A 19,828-nucleotide genomic window follows, 5' to 3' on the forward strand; every position below is an offset into this window, starting at 1 on the left:
AATTAAAAAAAAAAAAAAAAGCCACACAAAATATGCATCAAATCATTTTATTGTGCACATCACACAGTTAAAGAGGTAAATTCATCGTGGCTGGATTGCACAGTACAACTGGAACTACATGCAAACAGTGCACAAATCACAGTTTCAGGATAAAAACAAGGCTCCTTTTTGCCTCTCACTTCGACATCTTGTTAATGTTAATAAAACAAAGCATCTGCAAAAACTATTAGCTAAATAGAAGTGTTTAGACAGTTAAGATTCTGTGATGCGTCTGATTGAGTTGAACCTCACATCGTCGCTGCCGATCTCTCTGAGGTTCCTGTACTTTCCTGGCTTCAGATAAAACATCCTGCCTTCGTAGTTTGGCTGCTCAAACATTAACCAGTAGCCGTCCATCACGTTGCAGGACTGCATGTCCAGCATGTGATAGTGATCCTGGATGGATTCGCAGTCGTCGGTCAGCTCCTGCATCTGCCCTTCAAAGTTAGCTTTCTCGTAGATCCTCATCTTAAAGGGTCCCTTGTGCTGTTTAAATACAAAGTTTAAAATAAAATAAAATATATGCATGAATTAACAAGAGCTGTGGTGCTGTGTAGTTTTAGCTAGCTGCTGTGAAAAGCTAAAGGTCTTACTAGGAAATACGAAGTAACTGTAAGCTAACTCTGTTGAGGACTGTACTTGTTAGCATGCTGAATGAGAAGTTAAATATCAGTTTACTCCTCATAAAAGTCATCCTGTTTACAAATGTGTGAATAAAAATGCAGCATTTGCTCAAGTGTTAACAATGCTTGCAATACTGGAGCAAATGCTAGCTAGCTAGCTAGCTAGCTAGCTAGCAATACATGTAAGGGTATTGCTTGCTAGCCCGCTAGTTAACAAGCGAAAACAAAAGACCGCTTCAAAAGAAAGTTGATCTTTGTCATTTTTAGAAACAGTAGTTTGCAGAAAAACATTAACCTTCACCCTTTTCAAGAGCTTTCAACCACATCCCCAAAACTGAAAGCTCAAAGAAAGTATGAGGACATTGAGCATTTTTTCAAGCTTCTAGTGTTGTCATAAGGCGCTTTTTCTCATTTCCAATGTTTTTTTCTAATTTAGCAGTTTCCCCTCTTTTCTCCTCTTAAACACATCCTAGAAATATCAACTGGAGGCACAGAGGAAAAACATTCTCCTTTTTCTGGGTAAGACAGCAACCAAACATATTTCTCATGTCCCTTTACATTACTATCTTTGTCTCCTTGATTAATAATGAAACTTACCACAGGGACGACGCGGCAGGACTGAATGCAGTCATTGAAGCCGATGGTATTCTGATACTCGGGGTACTCTCCCCTGGTCAGGAGGTACTGCTGGCCAGTGTAGTTGGGCTGATCATAGACCATGAACACACCGCTCTCCACCTTGCAGGAGCTGCATCGGCTCAGATGAGAGGCGATTTCAGAGCAGTCGCTGACGCACTCATACGAGCGGCCCTGGAAGTTTCTCCCCTCGAAGAAGACGATCTAGAGAGAAAGACACAGATTGTTTTATGCATTAGAAAACTTCCAGAGCTCAGTGTTCAAGTGAGTTATCTGATTATTATAAACACAAATCACACTGTTTTGCATGGCAGAAGTTATGTGCAAAAGTATTTGGGCACATTTACAACATAGAATTATGATTGAGGCAATGTGTGCATCATTTAGTTGGCTGGTGCAGTGATTTGCACCCTTCATTACCTTTCCGCTCATGATCACGCTATTTGATTTCTGTTGTTCTTCTCACTGGCGCGCTGCCTTTTATGCATCATGTGACATCAAAAGAATCTGCCCCTCAATTGTACAAAATAACTGAGTCAGCTTATCTGCATGCAAGTCCCTACTGTATTATGCATCAAAGCTGTGAACAGATTAAACAGTAGTGGTGCAGCTTTCACAGTAACAAAGCAAACTCTAGTTATTGCATTACTTTTGTATCTTTGTGCCATCATTTTCATAATAGGACACATTTATGTTTATAGAACAGTATGCAACAGATCGGCGTGTCAACAGGGGCAAGATTATATTAAATGCTTTGATTTAAAGTGAAATATGTGACTTTTGAAAGCAGAAATAACACAGTTCTCCTTTTACAAATATTGAATTCCCCAGAAATAAAAATGTCCACTTGTCCAAAATGGAATTGCCAGGTCACTCTAATGCTTTCTGAGCATGTTCATGCTCCTCAGAGGATGAAACCTTTGTACTTAGGACACATATGCATCCCTCTAGCACCACCCTCAGGACAAATTTCAGCTTTGTACACAGAATATCTCAAAATTTAACCTGCAGATTTCCATGAAATTTACGGAGTACATTCATGTTCTCAAGGGAATTATACTTTTTAAATTTAAGAATCACATGACATTTCCATTAGTGGCACCCTCAAGAGAGACTTGACATGTCAAGACCCCCAAAATAAAAATAATTATCACTTTGTTGTTGTTGTTGAAGTTGCGAGTGGTTCCTGTGAGTGCTATCCATCTACACTTACATTATGTATCAGTACTGAAGATTGAAACAAAACCCAACATGGCTCATACTAAAATTCACTGAATGCCATCCAAATGTAATAATTAATCTCACAGAAAGAAAAACTGCATTGTGACAATTTCATTTTTAGTTTTGGTAAAGGTGAAATACATTAAGAAAAATATATTATTATTATTGTTATTATTATTATTATCATTATATATGACATGTTTTTTCACTGGAAAACTATCTTGACCATACTACTGTGGTCAAAGTTGAACCAAGAAGTTGTTCTGCAATGCTCTAATGTAAAGATTTGTAATAGATGTTTACACTGGACAATCTCAGTAATAGATTAATGTCATAAACTGAATGAGAAGCAGTTGTAAGAATGGTTGGTAAAAATCTTGGGAACATTCAGAATGGAGATGTGATGACTGCTGAGCATTGTACATAGTAATATTAGCATAATTAAAAAAAACAAAACAAAAACAACTTTAGTATGGAAGGACTCAGCTGCTGTTAAAGAAGTTTATATTTATATACTGAATGTACCAGCATAAACGATCACATAATATTAATATTATATTTTGGGAATCTAAATTTCAGAGTCTCCATCTGACCTCTGTAGGGACAAATTGTTCCCCTTACACCACTGTCGTCATACCCCAGATAAAGAAAACTACAGAACAGCAGAAAAAAAAATGAAAATATGATTTTTATTTTTCACCCACAGTTTCTTTAATTTAACAAGAATCAGCACATATCCATGATGCGCCTGATGGAGCTGACCCTCATCAAGTTGCTCGCGCCTGTGTCTCGGAGGCCCCTGTACTCCCCGGGCCTCACGTACGTCATTCGGCCTCTGTAGTTGGGGTGCTCGAACATCAGCCAGTGGCCGTCCATCACGCTGCAGGACTGCATGTCGGACATCAAGAAACGATCCTGGAGAGACTCACAGTCATCCATCAGCTCATGCATCTGGCCTCCAAAGTTCTCCCTTTCGTAGATCCTCATCCTGAACTGCCCCCTGTGCTGTTGGAGGAAGACAAGACATGATGTAAGTCCTTTTATTCTCTAGAGTACCTTTCTTAGTCTGGAGACTGTTCTGGAGACTGTGGGTGGAAACCACAACTACCAAAATGTCTTACCATTGGCACCACGCGACAGGAGCGCACGGTATCCAACATACCCATGCCCATCATGCTCCCCATGCACTGAAAGTCAGAATACTCCCCTCTCTTCAGGAAGATCTGATTACCCATGAAGTTTGGGCGGTCATACGCCACAAAGCACCCATTTTCCACCCTGCAGGAGTTGCAGCGGTTCAGGTGCATGTGGATGTCAGAGCAGTCGCTGCTGCAGTCATAGGACCGGCCCTGGAAGTTCCTGTCCTCATAGAAAATGATCTGAAGTAGAAAAACAATAGGAAACTTTGTCATCAGATGAAATACTTAAGCACATTTGCATCATACATTTGTAAACTATAAATTTATTATTACGACAATGGCACCGGATTTTTCAACATGATACAAACATATGATAACTATTACCCTGCCCATGGTGACACGTTTAGTTTTTGCAAATGATGCCAACCCAGCGCCACTTTTATATATCAGCTGCAGACCACCTTGCGCACCTTTGTGTGAAACATCATGACTCATCACGAGGTTCACGTGGGCCTGCATTCATTTTTTACAGCACACCTCAATAGTTATTATTGTATGTTGAATGTAGTTTTTGGAGGTCATGTCAGGTCATAACAGAAGCAAAACATTCCTCAAATGATGTATTTTTAATACATCACATTTGCATTTCACATCCTACAAGGCCAAAGCTTTGTTTTGTGGTATTTGTTCAATTCCTTTAACCATAGACAATAACCAAAAAGCTCAGACTCATCTTTTGATCAGATATGCACACCACATAGATTTATACACAAAAGATGCGAATTAAATAGTTGAAGTTTCTGGAAGCACATATAAAACCCAATATTGACAATAACTATTGCAGATTCTGACATACAGTGAAGTGTGTGCAGCACTATAGGGTGGCTGCACTGTGCCACAATATAGAGTGATGACTCAAAGGTTTCAGCACAAGCCATGTGGAAATAGTACGGCCGTGCAATGTATAAAAAGGGAAAAGGCTCGATGTTGAAGCTGTACATCTGAGATTAGCTCACAAATATCATGACCATGGGGAGGGTAAGTGAAATTTTAATAACATCTGGCACACAGTAACATTAAAAAGATGAAATTTCACAGACAAAATGTTAATCAGGCTCTCATCGTTGTTTGCAGATCATTTTCTACGAGGACCGTAACTTCCAGGGTCGCTCCTATGAGACCAGCAGCGACTGCCCCGAGCTCACCTCCTACCTGAGCAGGTGTAACTCCTGCAGGGTGGAGAGCGGCCTCTTCATGGTCTACGAGAAGCCCAACTTCATGGGCCATCAGATGCTGGTGAGGAGGGGCGAGTATCCAGACAACCAGCACCTGATGGGAATGAGTATAAGTGACTGCATCAGGTCCAGTCGCATGATCCCCATGGTAGGTTTATCAGTTGTGTTATAGCCCAGTCATAACACAAATTATTGGAGAAATTCTTTCACGCATCTAAAAAGACTTACCAACCAGGCAGTAAATAACGCCCCAAAGAGGGATTCTGTATATTGATATGAAATGGACACTCTTGTCCATGTTGGACAACGTTAAAAGCAGCCTGTCTATTGGTTGACTGCATAAATTTGTAAGTTGAGAAGACATCTGTCAAAAAATATAATGAACTCAAGGTTTACACTTACAAGCATTCGACCTTATCTCACAGTCTCAAGTAACTGAAGTGCCAAATTTCGATGACATGATAACTCCTGTGCCTTTTACGTTTGCTGAGGAAGGCTGTCTGGAAGCTTCTGGAAAAGCTGGGACCTTGAGTTTTGAGATCCCAGTGATACACTGATTCTATCCAGAATTTGGTGTGTTTTATATTTGCAAATCCACTTTGTGATTGAAAAAGTTGAACATTTTAAAAAATGCTCCTGTTTTACAAAATATTGTAATAACTTTTTGAGGTTGTCGGTATGGAGGCCAAGAATGGCCGTTATTTTAAGATGACGCGTTATTACTACAGTTGTTTTTTCCTAAAAACGGGATGATTACCTTGATGAAACAAAAAGTCGTTCTCTCGAGATCATGAGATAATCAACTTGATTACTTGATTGCAGTCTCAATGTAGCCAGCCACCTTTATTCATACACCAGTCTCTTCAAACAAGTGTCAAACCACAGCTGTGATGTGTAGATCCAAAGGTTGTGTTGATTTTCAGTTCAGAGGTCTACCTTCATTTCACCAATATTCCTTCATCCACAGCACAGGGGACCCTTCAGAATGAGGATCTATGAGAAGGAGAACTTTGGAGGCCAGATGCATGAGCTGATGGACGACTGCGACAACATGATGGATCGCTTCCACATGTCTGACTGCCAGTCCTGCAACGTGATGGATGGCCACTGGCTGATGTTCGAGCAGCCCAGCTATAGGGGCAAGATGCTGTACCTGAGGCCAGGAGAGTACAGGAACCTTAGAGACATGGGGATGGGCGACATGTTGAGGTTCAGCTCCATCAGGCGCATCATGGACGCCTGTTAACTCTAAATGTACCAAGTGGAAAAATAAAGCAAGTTGATATCCAGTGTTCCTCATTCCTGCCTGTCATTGTGGTGCTTCAGAACCATTTTTTCTAAAATGAACAGTGACTCCTACTGGTTGGCAACCATTTACTTTCACCACATGTTGGTATGTTGTGAAATTCTTACTCTGGTGCATTTATGGAGACTCTGGCATTAGTATTTGAGAGTCAGGTATGAAAAGCTTTACTGTTAGAAAATCTGTCCCACAGGGCAAACAATTTGCAAACAGGATGGTTTGAAATAAAGCATCATTGGATAATTTCCTCAAATAAAGATATAAGCAGCTGACTATCTCAATTCAAATTAGTTTCCTACAAGCATTTCAAAACACAGTTTTCAAAACAGTCACTAATGGCAGCACTTTGACTTAAGACTTAAGTTTCTGCAAGCTAAACTGAAACTCCTAACCTGGATGACAAAAAAAAGCTGAAGTGAAAAACCAAAGAAGAATAAAGAGATATATGGGGGGAAAATTGTTAGCATTCATGGGGTTTGGGTCATTACTTGCTACCATTTGTTTGTGGACTACCATTTTGAGGCTTGGAGTTTGGCATTTTGGCCATTGCGATCCTGGATTTTTAGAACGACTATTTATGGGTGAGAGGTTGGTAATAACCCTCACGTTAACTGCTGTCATGATTAACAGTGCATTTACAGCTATGGTTAACTGTGATAATGGTAATGCTAAGTTTTGCTAGCAAAAAACAGGTTTAAAATCATTAAAACAAATGTACTTACCAAAAAACTGAATATCCAACTCCTTGGAGCTTTTTAGTACAACCGTATTACCTAACCAAGGTTGCTGCAGTGGTAGAGATTTATCAGTGAACGGCATCCACCTGTCACTCAAAGCAGCCATGCCCTTAATTGTTATGTATGTTACGTTACATTACGTTACGTTATGTTTCAACAACGCTGTGGTAACGTGATCTGGTTTGGCCCCAAAACTACTTAAATATGCTTAGGAATAGATCATGTTTTGGCTTAAGACATCAGCTTTTGATGGCACAATCATGGCAATGTCTTGGTAAAAAATCACCAATGATTGGTGCCTAAAAAGCTGCTGGAATTGCATAAATAATTGACTAAATCCCAACCAGTTTTGTTGTTTGTTGGTATTTAAAAGTGGTCTGCAGCTTGGCAGGCATCTCACCAAGGTTTCACACCATCAGCTATCTCTTCCATCTGTTGATATGATACGGATTAAACGTGCAAATGGAATGATTTGTGGTTTGCAGAAACGTATAATCCCAACATTCTCGTCAAAAACAGCAATTGTTGTCCCTTCCTTTTAACAGTAAATTCAGAAAGAAAATCTCCCATCGATTCTAGTCGATGTGAACGTATAAACTAGACTTTTTTGCAGACTCAATTTTAAACTGACAGCTTATATATGAGGAGCATGACAGCAGAGAAATAACAGTTAAATTGTAGTTACAATGAACTAAAATTATATGTATTATTTAACATGTGACAATATTGCTTGCAACAGTAGATCAAAATGACAGTTTTTACATTACACACATGAAACTATAGGTGTTTACATCTGTATTAAAATGTTTCCAAAGGAGAACCAACGTTCTGATATTTGGGAAGTGTTTTAAACAAATGACGTTTAGAAAGCAGGGCAATAAAGTTAAAAGTAAGAATTTAGAAAATATTAAGTTATTTTAATGTTGTCATTGGCAGCTGTCATGGATATACAGATCATTTAACACTGCAGAATCATTTCTTTCCCTCCCCGTGTGACTCTGACCCTCTGCCTTCACTGTTCCAGCATGGGGTTGATACAGAGCCATCATCAGACTGGAACAAAGGCAAATCAAACAGCACCAAGCCATTTTGCTGATATGTAAATCTACCTCATTTGTGTATCAAAGACTTGCTGCACTCTGCACATTTTGTTTATCGATAAATACTTTGATGGGGCTGCAGCAAGGAATGAGGTTTACAGTGCATCCAAATGGGGAAGGTAAGATAAAATCCACTGCAACTGGTGTGCTTTTTAAAAGTCCTTTACAGATATTCATGTTCAGAAAATACTCACATTGTGTCATTAAGGCTCTTCCTCTTACTTTCACAGATCACATTTTATGAGGAGAAGAATTTCCAGGGCCGCTGCTACAACTGCAGCAGCGACTGTGCTGATCTGCACACGTACTTCACCCGCTGCAACTCCATCAGGGTGGAGAGCGGTGTGTGGGTGATCTATGAGAGACCCAACTACAAGGGTTTCCAGTACATCCTCAGCCCTGGGGAGTACGCGGACAACCAGCAGTGGATGGCCTTCAGCGAGAACGTCAAATCCTGCCGCACCATAAAGAATGTAAGGGTCCTCGTTCATGGCAAATACAACAGAAGATTTTAGGTCTGTTTCTGGGTAGTTACAGAAAAGTGTGTTTAGCGAAACCTTTGGCAGTAAGTGTTTTAGGCAAAATGTAATCTGTTACCTGAAGATACTGTTTTTCTAAGGACATAGCAATTATCTCGTGTGATTTTGGAAGGGATGTAAAGGACACATCCCCTGCAATATTTAGAACATGTGCATGACAGTAGCTGCAGTAGCAAGATGTACTTTACAATTTTGTGTACCAACCAATGTCCATAGCACATATCTTGTGTTTTTAGGCTTATGGCACCACGTGGAAGCTGAGGCTGTACGAGAGGCCAGACTTTGGCGGGCAAATGGTGGAGTGCTCTGATGACTGTCCTTCAGTGTATGACACCTACAAGATGCGCGAGGCGTACTCCTGCGTGGTGACCGATGGCGCTTGGGTGTTCTACGACCTCCCCAACTACAAGGGGCACCAGTACCTCCTAGAGCGAGGCGAGTACCGCCAGCACAGCGACTGGGGGGCAACCTCGCCCGGTGTGGGCTCCTTCCGCAGGATCACAGAGTTTTAACTCTACCTCCGCTTTAGCTTTGACCAGATAAGATTCAAGATCTTTCCAGATGCCTGACGCGACATATCAATAAATGAGAAGCAAACTCTAACTTGTCTCATGGATTTACTGTAAATATGTCTCATGCTAGACCACTGATTGTAATTATTGACATAATTCATCATATAATTTGATACTAGTTTGAGGTAGCAAACACCAAAACTCATAATCACGACTTAAAGGTGTACTACAGTAATTTAGTTATGCACATCTGTAAAGTTGGGGGACTTGCAAGAGACTTATTAAAGATTAACAAAAGATTAATAATAATGGTCAGAAGAGACAGAGGCAGAGATATCCCAACTTTTAGTCTTCCAATATTGCAAATCACCAGCCTTTTTGTTAGACCCTCCATGCCTGGTAAATGCCCAAACCTTCAAACTCCATGACTCCAGTTTTTAACACACTTCCTGTTATAAATTTGCAGGCTCCGAACTCAAACTAATAAATCAAAGACAATGGTTAAAATAGGTGGAGTGACTCTAAATGTCTCATTATCTCTGGTTAAGATTTGTTAGTGAGTTTCACCATGAAGGGATGCCTTTCGATCTTGATAAGAAGACAAGAACAGAGCAAAAATGAAGAGAAAGAAGGTAAAAGAATATAATTAATTCCTGATCACGAGATAAGTGTTTGATAACTTAGGATAATGCAATAATAAAACTGTCATCTGAGGATAAGTGGCTAAATAACACCAAAGGTTTTCATTCCAAACATCATTTTAAAATTTGTATAACTGCAACTGTGACAAATTCACAATTCACGGCTTTTGCGGCCACTAAATCTGCGCAAACAAGACAAAAAGAAAACGTGTAAAGCACCTGCAAAGGATGAAATGCACCCCTAATTATGCCGCCATGTAAATAGCATCTCAGTGTTTCTGTGTTGTTTGTATCTTTTTAAATGAGTATATGCAGACATTTGGCACAAAGTTGACCCCTTTTTATGCAAATAAACCTCACCGCAAAAAAACAGTCCAGTTCACAAAGATTGGTGCTAACAGCCACACGCCATTACAGCGAAATTATTAGCATCTTCAGAGAGTTTGAAATTTGCCCCGAGACCCACTAACAGTCAGACAGTCGCAGCCGCAATGTTCATTACACTCTGCAGTATGAATATCAGACAAAATTAAGAGCATACTGGTGATTTACCTACAGTATTCTTGCACTTGCAAGTTTCACCTAATGGAGTAAGATGTGAGGTCATGGAGTGTCCTCTCAGGAGCATTAATGTGCTCGGTAAACATCACTGCAATCTGATGCTTAGATTTTTATATTTCCTGTGTACCACTCCTGACTATGGCACGAGAGGACAGGTCATGTGTGGGTCAGCAGATACTTCGTTGTCATTGCTTAACTTGACAAGTACTGACCCTTTACCTCTAGGGTTCGTCCTCTGGGGACCACAAATATCTACAGTATATGTCTCAATAATTATTTGAATGGATTTTTAATGTTTTTTTTGTTTGTTTTTGTTTTTTTTAATTGGTGCAAAGGGCAGTTCACAAAACCAAGGTTGTAACATACAATACCTACATGGGGGGAATATAGACAAAATGAGGCAAAACAAACAAAAAATTAGGAACTAACCAATCCGATCTCTTTACCAGCTTGTGAAATACCGACACCTGGTCAATGGTGTCAGATACCGATGCGCAGAGGTGCCCTTAGCAGTTGTATGAGACACACCTAGTGGCAGCATTTTGTGACGCCCTGGGCAATTACTGTAGTATAAAGAGCAAGAAACTCTGCATTGGGCAAGTGGGAGAAGTGGTGGATGGGTAAAACAAACGTGTCCCGTGTGAAACCAGAAGTCAATCGAAGTCTTTTAAAAGCAGCGTAGTGTGCTAGCATGTGTAGCATACGACACTGTAGGAATGTCACTTGATGTACATGACCTTACATCACGTAACAACTGTACTTATTTTAAACCAGACCATGTTTTTTTTCTTAATCTCGCCACTTGCTTTTGTTGCTTAAACATCTGAACGTAAAAAGTATTTTCACCTAGTTTTTAATTTTATTTGAAAAGAGACTGCATGCATTTAATAAGCAAAAACTGTATGTTTCCTGTAAAAATGGAATTTATTTCAAAAAGACAATTCGTGTAACAAGCGTAAATTGACACGCCGTCCCTGTACGTGGAAAATTGACGCAGGAGGGGTACCTAGCATGTCATATTTTGACGTGTCGGGCCAGTGACTAAGCGTCAGAGAAAGGATGTGTTGCTATAACAATATTCTTGCTGCTATAAATATGCAAACCAGTTACTGTGCTGAGCGTGGTTATGTCTGGCCAACATGTGTATGAGCGTGTATACATTTGTATCTGATACAGAAGAGACATAGAAGAGAAGGACTAAATATGCATATATATATATATATATATATATATATATATATATATATATATAAAAAGAAACTAAGAATCATGAATAACAAAATTAAATAAAAAAAAATACAGGTTTGCTTCCATAAAGTAATACATATATTTTAGTACCTTCAGAAATTTGACCCAAAAGAAAACTTCACTGTTGACTTCTTGAGAGTTTTTTCGAGGCTGTTCTCATGGAGAATCATCATCACTGTGACTGTTTTCAGTGTAAAACTATTTAACTTGCTATTTCTTAGGTCAAGAGTGCACCTTGTTTGATATAAATCAGTTATGCAGTGTGTAAAATCACGACTCACTATGTCCTGTAAAGTATCTGGAGCCTTCCTGCAGTGTCACTGACTCAGCTCAACACGTTTTATATCAAACCAGATGTCCTGCAGTGCCCTTGTTTTTGTCAGCACGCTGTGCAGCATCCAGTGGCTTTGGGGTGCTTTGCACTTTGCGTTTGCATTGTTTAGGGAAACAGGATTCACTGCTTCAGAACAATGTGATAAGCCTGGATAAATATTTGAATCGCCAATTGAATAATCCAGTTCACACAAAGCAAACTATGTGCTTAGTTTTATTGTTCTTGTTCTGTATAAAGAGAATATTGGAGGTGGCTGCTTTAATGTTTTATATCACACACCAAACCAATTGATATTAACTATGGAGAAGGTACATTTCATTTATTTATTTTTAATGTGGCATAACTTAGCTTATATGGTATTTAAAGATAAACGAATGCGAACTATGTATTTATATTAAAACGTGCTGATTTAAAAGCCTCTTCACAGCCTTAAAGGTTTAATATTACGTTTATATTCCTTTTCCAGATCATTTTCTACGAAGACAGAAACTTTCAGGGTCGATTCCACGAGTGTGACAATGACTCGAGCGACCTGCACATATACCTTAGCCGCTGCAACTCCATCCGAGTGGAGGGAGGATTCTGGGTCATCTATGAGAGACCAAACTACATGGGCTACCAGTATGTGCTGAGCCCAGGAGAGTACCCAGACTACCAGCGCTGGCTGGGCATCAACGACACCATCCGCTCCTGTCGCATTATTAGGAACGTAAGTTAAAAGAGTAGTTCTAGATGTAGGGATTGGTAATCTTGACTCAAGGTCCACTTACTTGCCTATACGAGAGCTTTCAGCCACATCTCATGGTCTTTATCGGAGGATAAAGTCTACTCAATTATCCTAAAGATCTTCAGTTGCCATGATGTCCTTTAAGTCACTTGATAACAGGTAGTCGTACACCCAAGCTCATATGCTGATGAAGGCCATGAGCTGTAGGTGAAAGCCCTGGAAGAAGCAAGTGATCCTTGAGTTGAAATTATTATGTCAAAATATGTTAAAACAGTTTTATGCTTTTGAATATTAGCCTTTTAGATTTAGCTTTTGGTTTGTTTCAAGCGTGTATATCTGTGGACAGAAACCAATTTTTCTTCTACAGTCGTTGATTGTCGCAAACATTCAGTGTCCTCCATTTCTTTCTTCCAGGTGGGGAACTCATGGAGGCTGAAGGTTTGGGAGAAGCCCAACTTTGAGGGCCAGTCAATGGAGGTGACAGACAACATGCCCGTCTTCCATGAACGCTGGCACAGCCGCGAGGTCCACTCCTGCAAGGTGTTCGAAGGCGCCTGGATCTTCTATGAGCATCCCAACTACAGGGGGCATATGTACCTGCTGGAGATGGGCGAGTACAGACGGCACACAGAGTGGGGGGGCATGCAGCCCATTGTTGGATCCATCCGCCGGCTTAAGGAGCATTAGCCATGTAATTTAGCAAAAATGTGTGATGAGGCTGAAAAATAAAGTCATGATGCAAAATTTATTTGCCGTCTTCCTTTTTTTGAAACTAAAAACCTGCATTATTAAACATATCACATGTCACACATTTATTATGTTTCACTTGTTAAATACAAAATCAGTTATTATTTTGCCACTCATGCAAAGGTTCCTCGATAAAAGCACACGTGACGGTTCATATGATACCCTATGAATTAGCGCCCCACAAATGATGCTACATACTTAACGTAAAGTTATGTAATTAAAGTACAGTTACGGAGGTTAAGTTAAAGCAAGTAAATTTACTGTGGTTAGGTTTATGAAAAGAAACATGGTGACGATGCACCCTAAAACAGTGGTTGCCAACTGGTCCACCCACGGGGTCCAGATTTCTCCTTAGTCATTAGTTCAAGGTCCCTGCAGTTCATATATTCAGTGTCATATTTGCGTTCGGCCATGTTGTCAAGCTAGTTTGCTGTACTTCACTCACTGTACTTAAAAATAAAGTGTGTTTTTCACAAACTTGACACATTCACAAATCAGTCTATTGACAATGGACCCGTGACCCACCAGTTGGGAACCACTGCCCTAAAATAACTCAAAGCTCACTCGATTTCAAACACCAGTCTCCTGCGGAAAGTCCCAGTGCATTGGATACATTATTGCAGCCTTGCAAAATATATGGGTTATACACAAATTACTGGCTCATGATGACATGGGATATGTACAAATTTTGGTGCATTACATTTGTGGGAGAACAGCCTGCAAAATTATTCAGAGCTGTGACTGTTCCGACAGGTGATATTTTTTCTGCACATATTTTTTTTTTTGTCTTGTGGCCCTTTTGGGCCTTCGTACACTTACAGAATGCTAACTTGGATATTTAATTGAATATACCATATAACTCTAAATGTTTGAAATGTTGCAGTGATTACATACGTCACACAGTTTTATGAAATTGACTAAAACGTATTTTTTTCTTGTTTTTGTTCGTAGCTTAGCATAGCTAAAGAGATTTGACTTCAATAAAGATTTCAAATTCAAGCCAACATTTCATGGCCATAACATACTTTAGATCTGAAAACAATCTTTAAACACATCACAGAATATGTTTTAATATTCTGTTTTTAAACTGCAATATCTTTATGTCTGTTTCCGTATGGTGATTGGAAATAGCTAATTGTCAGAGAGTAAAAGTATGTGCAATATAAATTATGTAAAATTAGTGAAAATGTATGTTATGTATTGCATACAAAAAGTTACAGCATGAACTAGTTCAACATGGTGACACCATCCAGTCCAAATTTCCTGCATCACCACAGGAGCAATCAAACCGAGGCCATGTACTTTAAAACAATTGCAGCATCAGCTAATATGTCAAAGTTAATGGGGAGCTCATTTGAATGACAATAAATCCACTGGCAGTGCATTTCATCAGCCTTTATATGAAAGTGGACCATCGATGATGCAGCGTGAATGAGGGCTTTGATTTGATGGGGTGAGGAGGAAGATAAGGTGACTATGGAGCGCATGGGGAAAGTGAGTACTGTAACATAATAATATCATGATGCACCTGATGCTAACTGCTAAATGGTTGCATATAACATTCAAGAGCTATGTGCTTTGAGTTTAGTAGGGGTGTTATTTCATTAACAGTTGGTCCTTCTTGCAGATCTTTTTCTATGAGGACAGGAACTTCAAGGGCCATTACTATGAATGCAGTAGTGACTGTCCTGAGCTCAGCTCACACTTCCAGCGTTGTAACTCCATCCGAGTGGAGAGCGGGGCCTGGGTCATCTATGAGAGACCCCAGTACATGGGCTACCAGTACATCCTCATGAGAGGGGAGTACCCTAACTACCAGAGCTGGAACGGCTTCAGTGACACCATCCGCTCCTGTCGGCTGATCACACATGTAAGTCCTGGAAAAAAGCTTTTGACACAAAGCCAGAAATATCTCAAGCTAAGCATATGTTTCCTTTTTCCAACTATTTAAATCTGTAGATGAAGTAGCCGGAGCTCAGCAAGCCTCAGGACACACTTGGTTGTATCTGGGGTTACACTGAAGCCCGCCTGTGGTAGATAGACAATTGATACCACTTGCATATCTGTCTGTTACATATAAAGCTAGGGCCAGGAGATGGTTAGCTTAGCTTAGCGGAAAGACAGGAGACGGGGGAAGGTTAGCCTGGCTGTGTCCAAAGGTGCCCACCAGCACCTTTAAGGTACGAAGGCCAAGAACAGCCATGTTTTAAAATGCTTTATCTTGAGATCACAAGGTAATTATTTTGTTACCCTAAGAAAACAAGCTGTGTTAACTTGAGATAACACACAATATCCCATAATCAAGTGAAAACAATAGTTTTTTTGGTTTTGTTATCTCAAGAAAATGAGCTTTGTTGTTCAGAGATAACAAGATGATCAATCAATAATCACTAGGAAAACAAAGGGTCATGTTATCTCGAGATAATGAGATAATCAACCCATAAACAAGAGGTTGTTTCCTCTCATTACTCAAGATGTTTATTGAGATCAGGAGTGTCATGCCAGCATTGATGCAATCTTGCCAGCTGTAGCAGCTGATGTAGGCTGAAAATCAGATCAAGGACTAATAACTGATCAGAGCATCAGGCTGTACTTCAAGCAAGATCTAACGCAGGCCGAAGTTTCATTGTGTCTTTCTCTCTCTGTTAGAAATATTATGTAGATCAGACCGAATCATTTAAGGAGAAGACTGGCTGAAAGAAGGCTGAAGTCAGGTGTGATGAAATGAACAAGACACTCATTTTTCTCCATAATTATCCCATGAACATGAGAAACCGACCTTTGCTGTCTCATGAAGATAAAATCATTAACTTGTGATATTTAAGAGCATTAAATGAATACTTGGCCGTTCTTGGCTTCCATACCAGAACCTGCTAATGACCATGCTGTGCTTGTTTAATGTTCAAGCAATTTAGCGTGCACAGGATGCGCATCTATGAACGTCCAGACTTCAGCGGCCAGATGCTCGAGTTCAGCGAAGACCTGCCTAATCTGATGGACCGCTGGCCTTACCGTGACGTTCACTCGGCTCACATCCAGGACGGCGTCTGGGTTTTCTATGAGCATCCGAACTACAGGGGACGCCAGTACCTGCTGGAGAAGGGCGAGTACAGACGGCATGCAGACTGGGGTGCCCTTCATCCGTCTGTGGGCTCCATTAGACGTGTTTTGGACACATAAACAACATCACTTCCTGTTTCTCACCTTCCTCCTCTTATTACCCTGAACTTAACTTATCTGCAAATAAAAGTGCACAAACTGCAACAGAGTGGGAATGATTTTATTGCTGTGATAAAACAAATCAGAATGGAGCAAATATATGTATAAACAAAAGAGAACAAGTTTTTTTTATTTTTGAACATGGGTGTAACAGTGTAAACGTACAGGGTACATCCTCTGGGGAGCATTACATTTAATGACAACCTACCCATAAATGTTTATATTTCTTGTTCACACTAGAAACTTGGCCTGCTATTGGAGCTAGATGAAAGATCTGGGAGTCACCAAAAACATTACGATCCACTCTGGGGGAGGTGACTTTACATCTGGTGGCTGGCGAGGACCTGGCAGCAAAAGCCCAGTGATGATTCAAGAGAATTCACCAGCAGGGACCCACGGTATGCCGGCAGCCATTGTTCTTTAGATGACAGTCTGTGTCAGAGGAAAAAACAGCAGAGCAGTCCAACAAATCCAGCAGCCAGCTGGTGCACAGACACAACAAAATTAAAAGATACAGTTCACCTGCTGGATTAGTTTGCTGATATTTGAAGCCACTTCTGGCTGCACTTGTTTTGTCTTTTTAGAACGAGTTTATTAGGTAAACTGCAGTGGATTGTTTGACCTCTGACCTTCTCTAAAAGCGCTGCAGAGCATCTGGACCAAACTCCATTTAACAACTGATTAACATTTACAATTAAAGCCTTTACAAAAGTCGATATCAATGTAATTTTTAAGTACAAATGGCTTCCTATCTTTTGCTGCGGGTTTATCAGAAAGTTAGAAACATGTGACCCTAATTATTTATTTAATTACTTTTTTTTAAAATTATCTAATTAAATTATGTATTTAATTTATTTAATTATTTATTAACATCCATACATGTATACTGTTATTTTTTTTAGCAATATATGTATGTACATCCTACATTTCTTCTTAATCTCTTTTATGTCCACAAAGAATAAAAGTAGAGAGGATGAAAATAAGCAAGAAACATGATAATGATATTCAAAAAATAAAAGCACTAAAAACAAAAAAGGAAGGAGAGAGAGGGACAGAAGAAATTATTAGCTGTATCTTATTGAATCAGAAAAAAGCAGATTTTTTTTCAATAAAAACTTTTGTAAGAATTCTGAGACAATATTCTTGTGAATTAAAAAAAAACAGCAAATAATATTCGTCTCAAGTGAGTGTATTGCTTTTTTTTGTAGTATTCATATCCTTTGCTTAAGTCAAATTATCAATCCTGTAATTTAAAAATATAAGCTGCCCTGCATTTCTTGAAAATATTAAAGGTAAAATAACTCATATAGAAAGTGGTCCACACTAGTGTTTATATTATATTGTTGGAGTATTATTACAGCTACATGAACATGTACATTCATGAGTACAGGAGTCATTAACTGTAAGGAATGCAGGATGTAGGCATAAGAGCCACCTAGTGGTACGAGAGTGTCATTACACAGGCAGAATCTGGACTTTGTATGGAGTTTTATAATGGAAATATGGAAATAGATATAGCATTTGGGGTAAAACAAACAAAGCAATCTCAACAGCATCTTATTAAATCGACTTAAGTCAACATTATCTATATCTAACTTGCAAAAATAGATTAATCTCACCCCTGAAAAGTTATCTGATGTTTAGAGCTGTAAAGATGTAATTTGGGGGATGATGAGAATTGTAAGGTCTTAATTTATAAGTATGAGTCATAGATCATTATCCTGGATCAGTATTTCCACATTTTCTATGAATTTGGTTTCTTTTCCTTTTTCTCTTTACCACTTGTTCACACTAAAACTTGTTGCCAAAAAGCAAGTAACGTGATACCACAAAAGATACACACTCGTAGAGCTTCAGGAAGGAACAGAGGGAAAAACATCATAAACACAACCTGCAGACACGTTTGATAAGAAACTATAAGACTCCAGTGTGTAATTTCCTCACACAGGATATGTTGGATTATATCAGGCTTGTCGATCTGCCAGAGCGGATGAATAAAAATCTGTGCTGTGATATGTACACAGTAGTAGACACGTGACGGCCGAGTAAACAGGAGATGTTGCAAATCAGTAACAGAGCTGCTGAGCTCAGCTGATGTTTGAACTAGAACTTTTATCATCACACAGATCTATTCTGGCATCTCCCAATGCTGATCAAGCAGTTTCTCAGGACACAAACAATCACTGCACCCTGCAAAAGGGAAAAAAAAAAAACTGAACCTGAACAGGTCAGTCGGTCTGAAGTCACAAAATGGGACTTTGAATAGTAAGAACCAGCAGTGGGGTTTTACAATGCAAATAAAATGACAGCTGCAAAAATGGGATGATGCAACCGTATTAAGGTGTGGAAATAAGTGTTGTTGGTTTTTTTTTAATTGACTAGTTCAAAGATCCTCCTTTGTGTTGTGAAAAGCATGCTTCCCTTTATGTCAACAGTGCCTGGATATTCTTTAACTTGCATTGAGGTGATTGAAACGTTTCTTAGCAGAGTCAGAAGTTATAAAGGTTTGCAGAATTTTAGATGCATAGACAAAAAAGAACATAAAGGAGACGTAAATACTGATTGAATATGTGTTAAGTAGGTGTTGCAGCAGAGAACTGACATCTGAGTTGTGGATTCAAGTTGCACTCGACTTGGACTTCAATACCAATGACTCATGACTTCACATGGACTTGAGCCTTTCGACTTGAAAATACTTGATACCTTCCCTCAAACCCAAAGATTCGGAAGTGTGTTATTGGAAAAAGTGTACGACGAATTAATTAATGTTCCTTTATTTCCTGGCTCAAGAAATGTTATTGTTATTACCAGCAAGTCGACACTCAATTCCCCAGATCCGCTTTGCTTGAACCAATCCAACAGCATCCAATCAACTTGCAGGAGAGAACTTTGACGAACTAAGGTTACATAACTGAGCAGCAGTTAATGATAATTTTGTTGGGGTACAAAAACCATGGTATGGTCAACAAAAACAAATTGCAGTACGCAAAACAGACGGAAACGCAACGACTTCCAACTTCCCTATTTGAGTCCCCAAGACTGCAGTGTTCTATTACTGTATGTTGTCTCACATTTCCAAGAACCATCAGTCCTCAAAGGGGCTCTGTATGAATGCCTCAATGCTGCCCTATGAATACACTGAATACCAGATTTAATACATAATTATGTGGCATGCTTGGTGATCTCTCTGCAGTAAATGTTAATGAAGTGGAGAGAGATCAAAGTGGAATTAAAAGTGGAGAAACTGCTCTCTGCCACCCACTGAGA

At 39.5% G+C, this 19,828-nt stretch overlaps 5 protein-coding genes and 1 pseudogene across 8 annotated transcripts in view; 4 read left to right on the forward strand and 2 right to left on the reverse strand.

Annotated features, from left to right (window-relative positions):
* Positions 1-13,320, forward strand: part of LOC117255278 (gamma-crystallin S-1-like) — a 32,743-nt gene extending 19,423 nt beyond the window's left edge. For both annotated transcript variants that reach the window (XM_078165583.1, XM_078165584.1), the window contains exons 5-6: positions 12,335-12,577; positions 13,010-13,320. In XM_078165583.1, coding sequence (XP_078021709.1) covers positions 12,479-12,577; positions 13,010-13,282 — 372 coding nt within the window. In that variant the 5' untranslated portion in view covers positions 12,335-12,478 and the 3' untranslated portion in view covers positions 13,283-13,320. The remainder of the gene's footprint in view (positions 1-12,334; positions 12,578-13,009) is intronic.
* On the reverse strand, positions 253-1,730 carry LOC117255272 (gamma-crystallin M3-like). The gene is made up of 3 exons (XM_033624001.2): positions 1,719-1,730; positions 1,260-1,502; positions 253-525 (listed from the first exon to the last, which is right to left on the reverse strand). The coding sequence occupies exons 1-3, from the start codon at positions 1,728-1,730 to the stop codon at positions 253-255; spliced, it is 528 nt and encodes a 175-aa protein (XP_033479892.1).
* Positions 3,119-4,051, reverse strand: LOC117255274 (gamma-crystallin M3-like). The gene is made up of 3 exons (XM_033624003.2): positions 4,043-4,051; positions 3,641-3,898; positions 3,119-3,524 (listed from the first exon to the last, which is right to left on the reverse strand). Exons 1-3 carry the CDS (start codon positions 4,049-4,051, stop codon positions 3,246-3,248), a joined length of 546 nt encoding a protein of 181 aa, XP_033479894.2. The 3' UTR covers positions 3,119-3,245.
* LOC117255270 (gamma-crystallin M3-like) lies at positions 4,682-6,152 on the forward strand. Its single transcript, XM_033623999.2, has 3 exons — positions 4,682-4,696; positions 4,793-5,041; positions 5,861-6,152. Exons 1-3 carry the CDS (start codon positions 4,682-4,684, stop codon positions 6,137-6,139), a joined length of 543 nt encoding a protein of 180 aa, XP_033479890.1. The 3' UTR covers positions 6,140-6,152.
* LOC117255273 (gamma-crystallin M2 pseudogene) lies at positions 7,959-9,084 on the forward strand (annotated as a pseudogene).
* Positions 13,321-14,818: 1,498 nt separating the features above from the next.
* LOC117255840 (gamma-crystallin M2-like) lies at positions 14,819-16,522 on the forward strand. 3 transcript variants are annotated; one of them, XM_033625053.1, is made up of 3 exons: positions 14,819-14,836; positions 14,970-15,212; positions 16,250-16,522. In XM_033625053.1, exons 1-3 carry the CDS (start codon positions 14,819-14,821, stop codon positions 16,520-16,522), a joined length of 534 nt encoding a protein of 177 aa, XP_033480944.1. The 3 variants fall into 3 exon arrangements, with proteins under 3 accessions (XP_033480944.1, XP_078021706.1, XP_078021707.1); XM_078165580.1 differs by having other exon boundaries at positions 14,828-14,845; positions 14,970-15,229; positions 16,258-16,522; XM_078165581.1 differs by having other exon boundaries at positions 14,828-14,836; positions 14,970-15,229; positions 16,258-16,522.
* Positions 16,523-19,828: the final 3,306 nt, after the last annotated feature.

Source organism: Epinephelus lanceolatus, chromosome 24 (genome assembly GCF_041903045.1).
Source record: "Epinephelus lanceolatus isolate andai-2023 chromosome 24, ASM4190304v1, whole genome shotgun sequence".
In the NCBI taxonomy this organism is placed as follows: Eukaryota; Metazoa; Chordata; class Actinopteri; order Perciformes; family Serranidae; genus Epinephelus; species Epinephelus lanceolatus.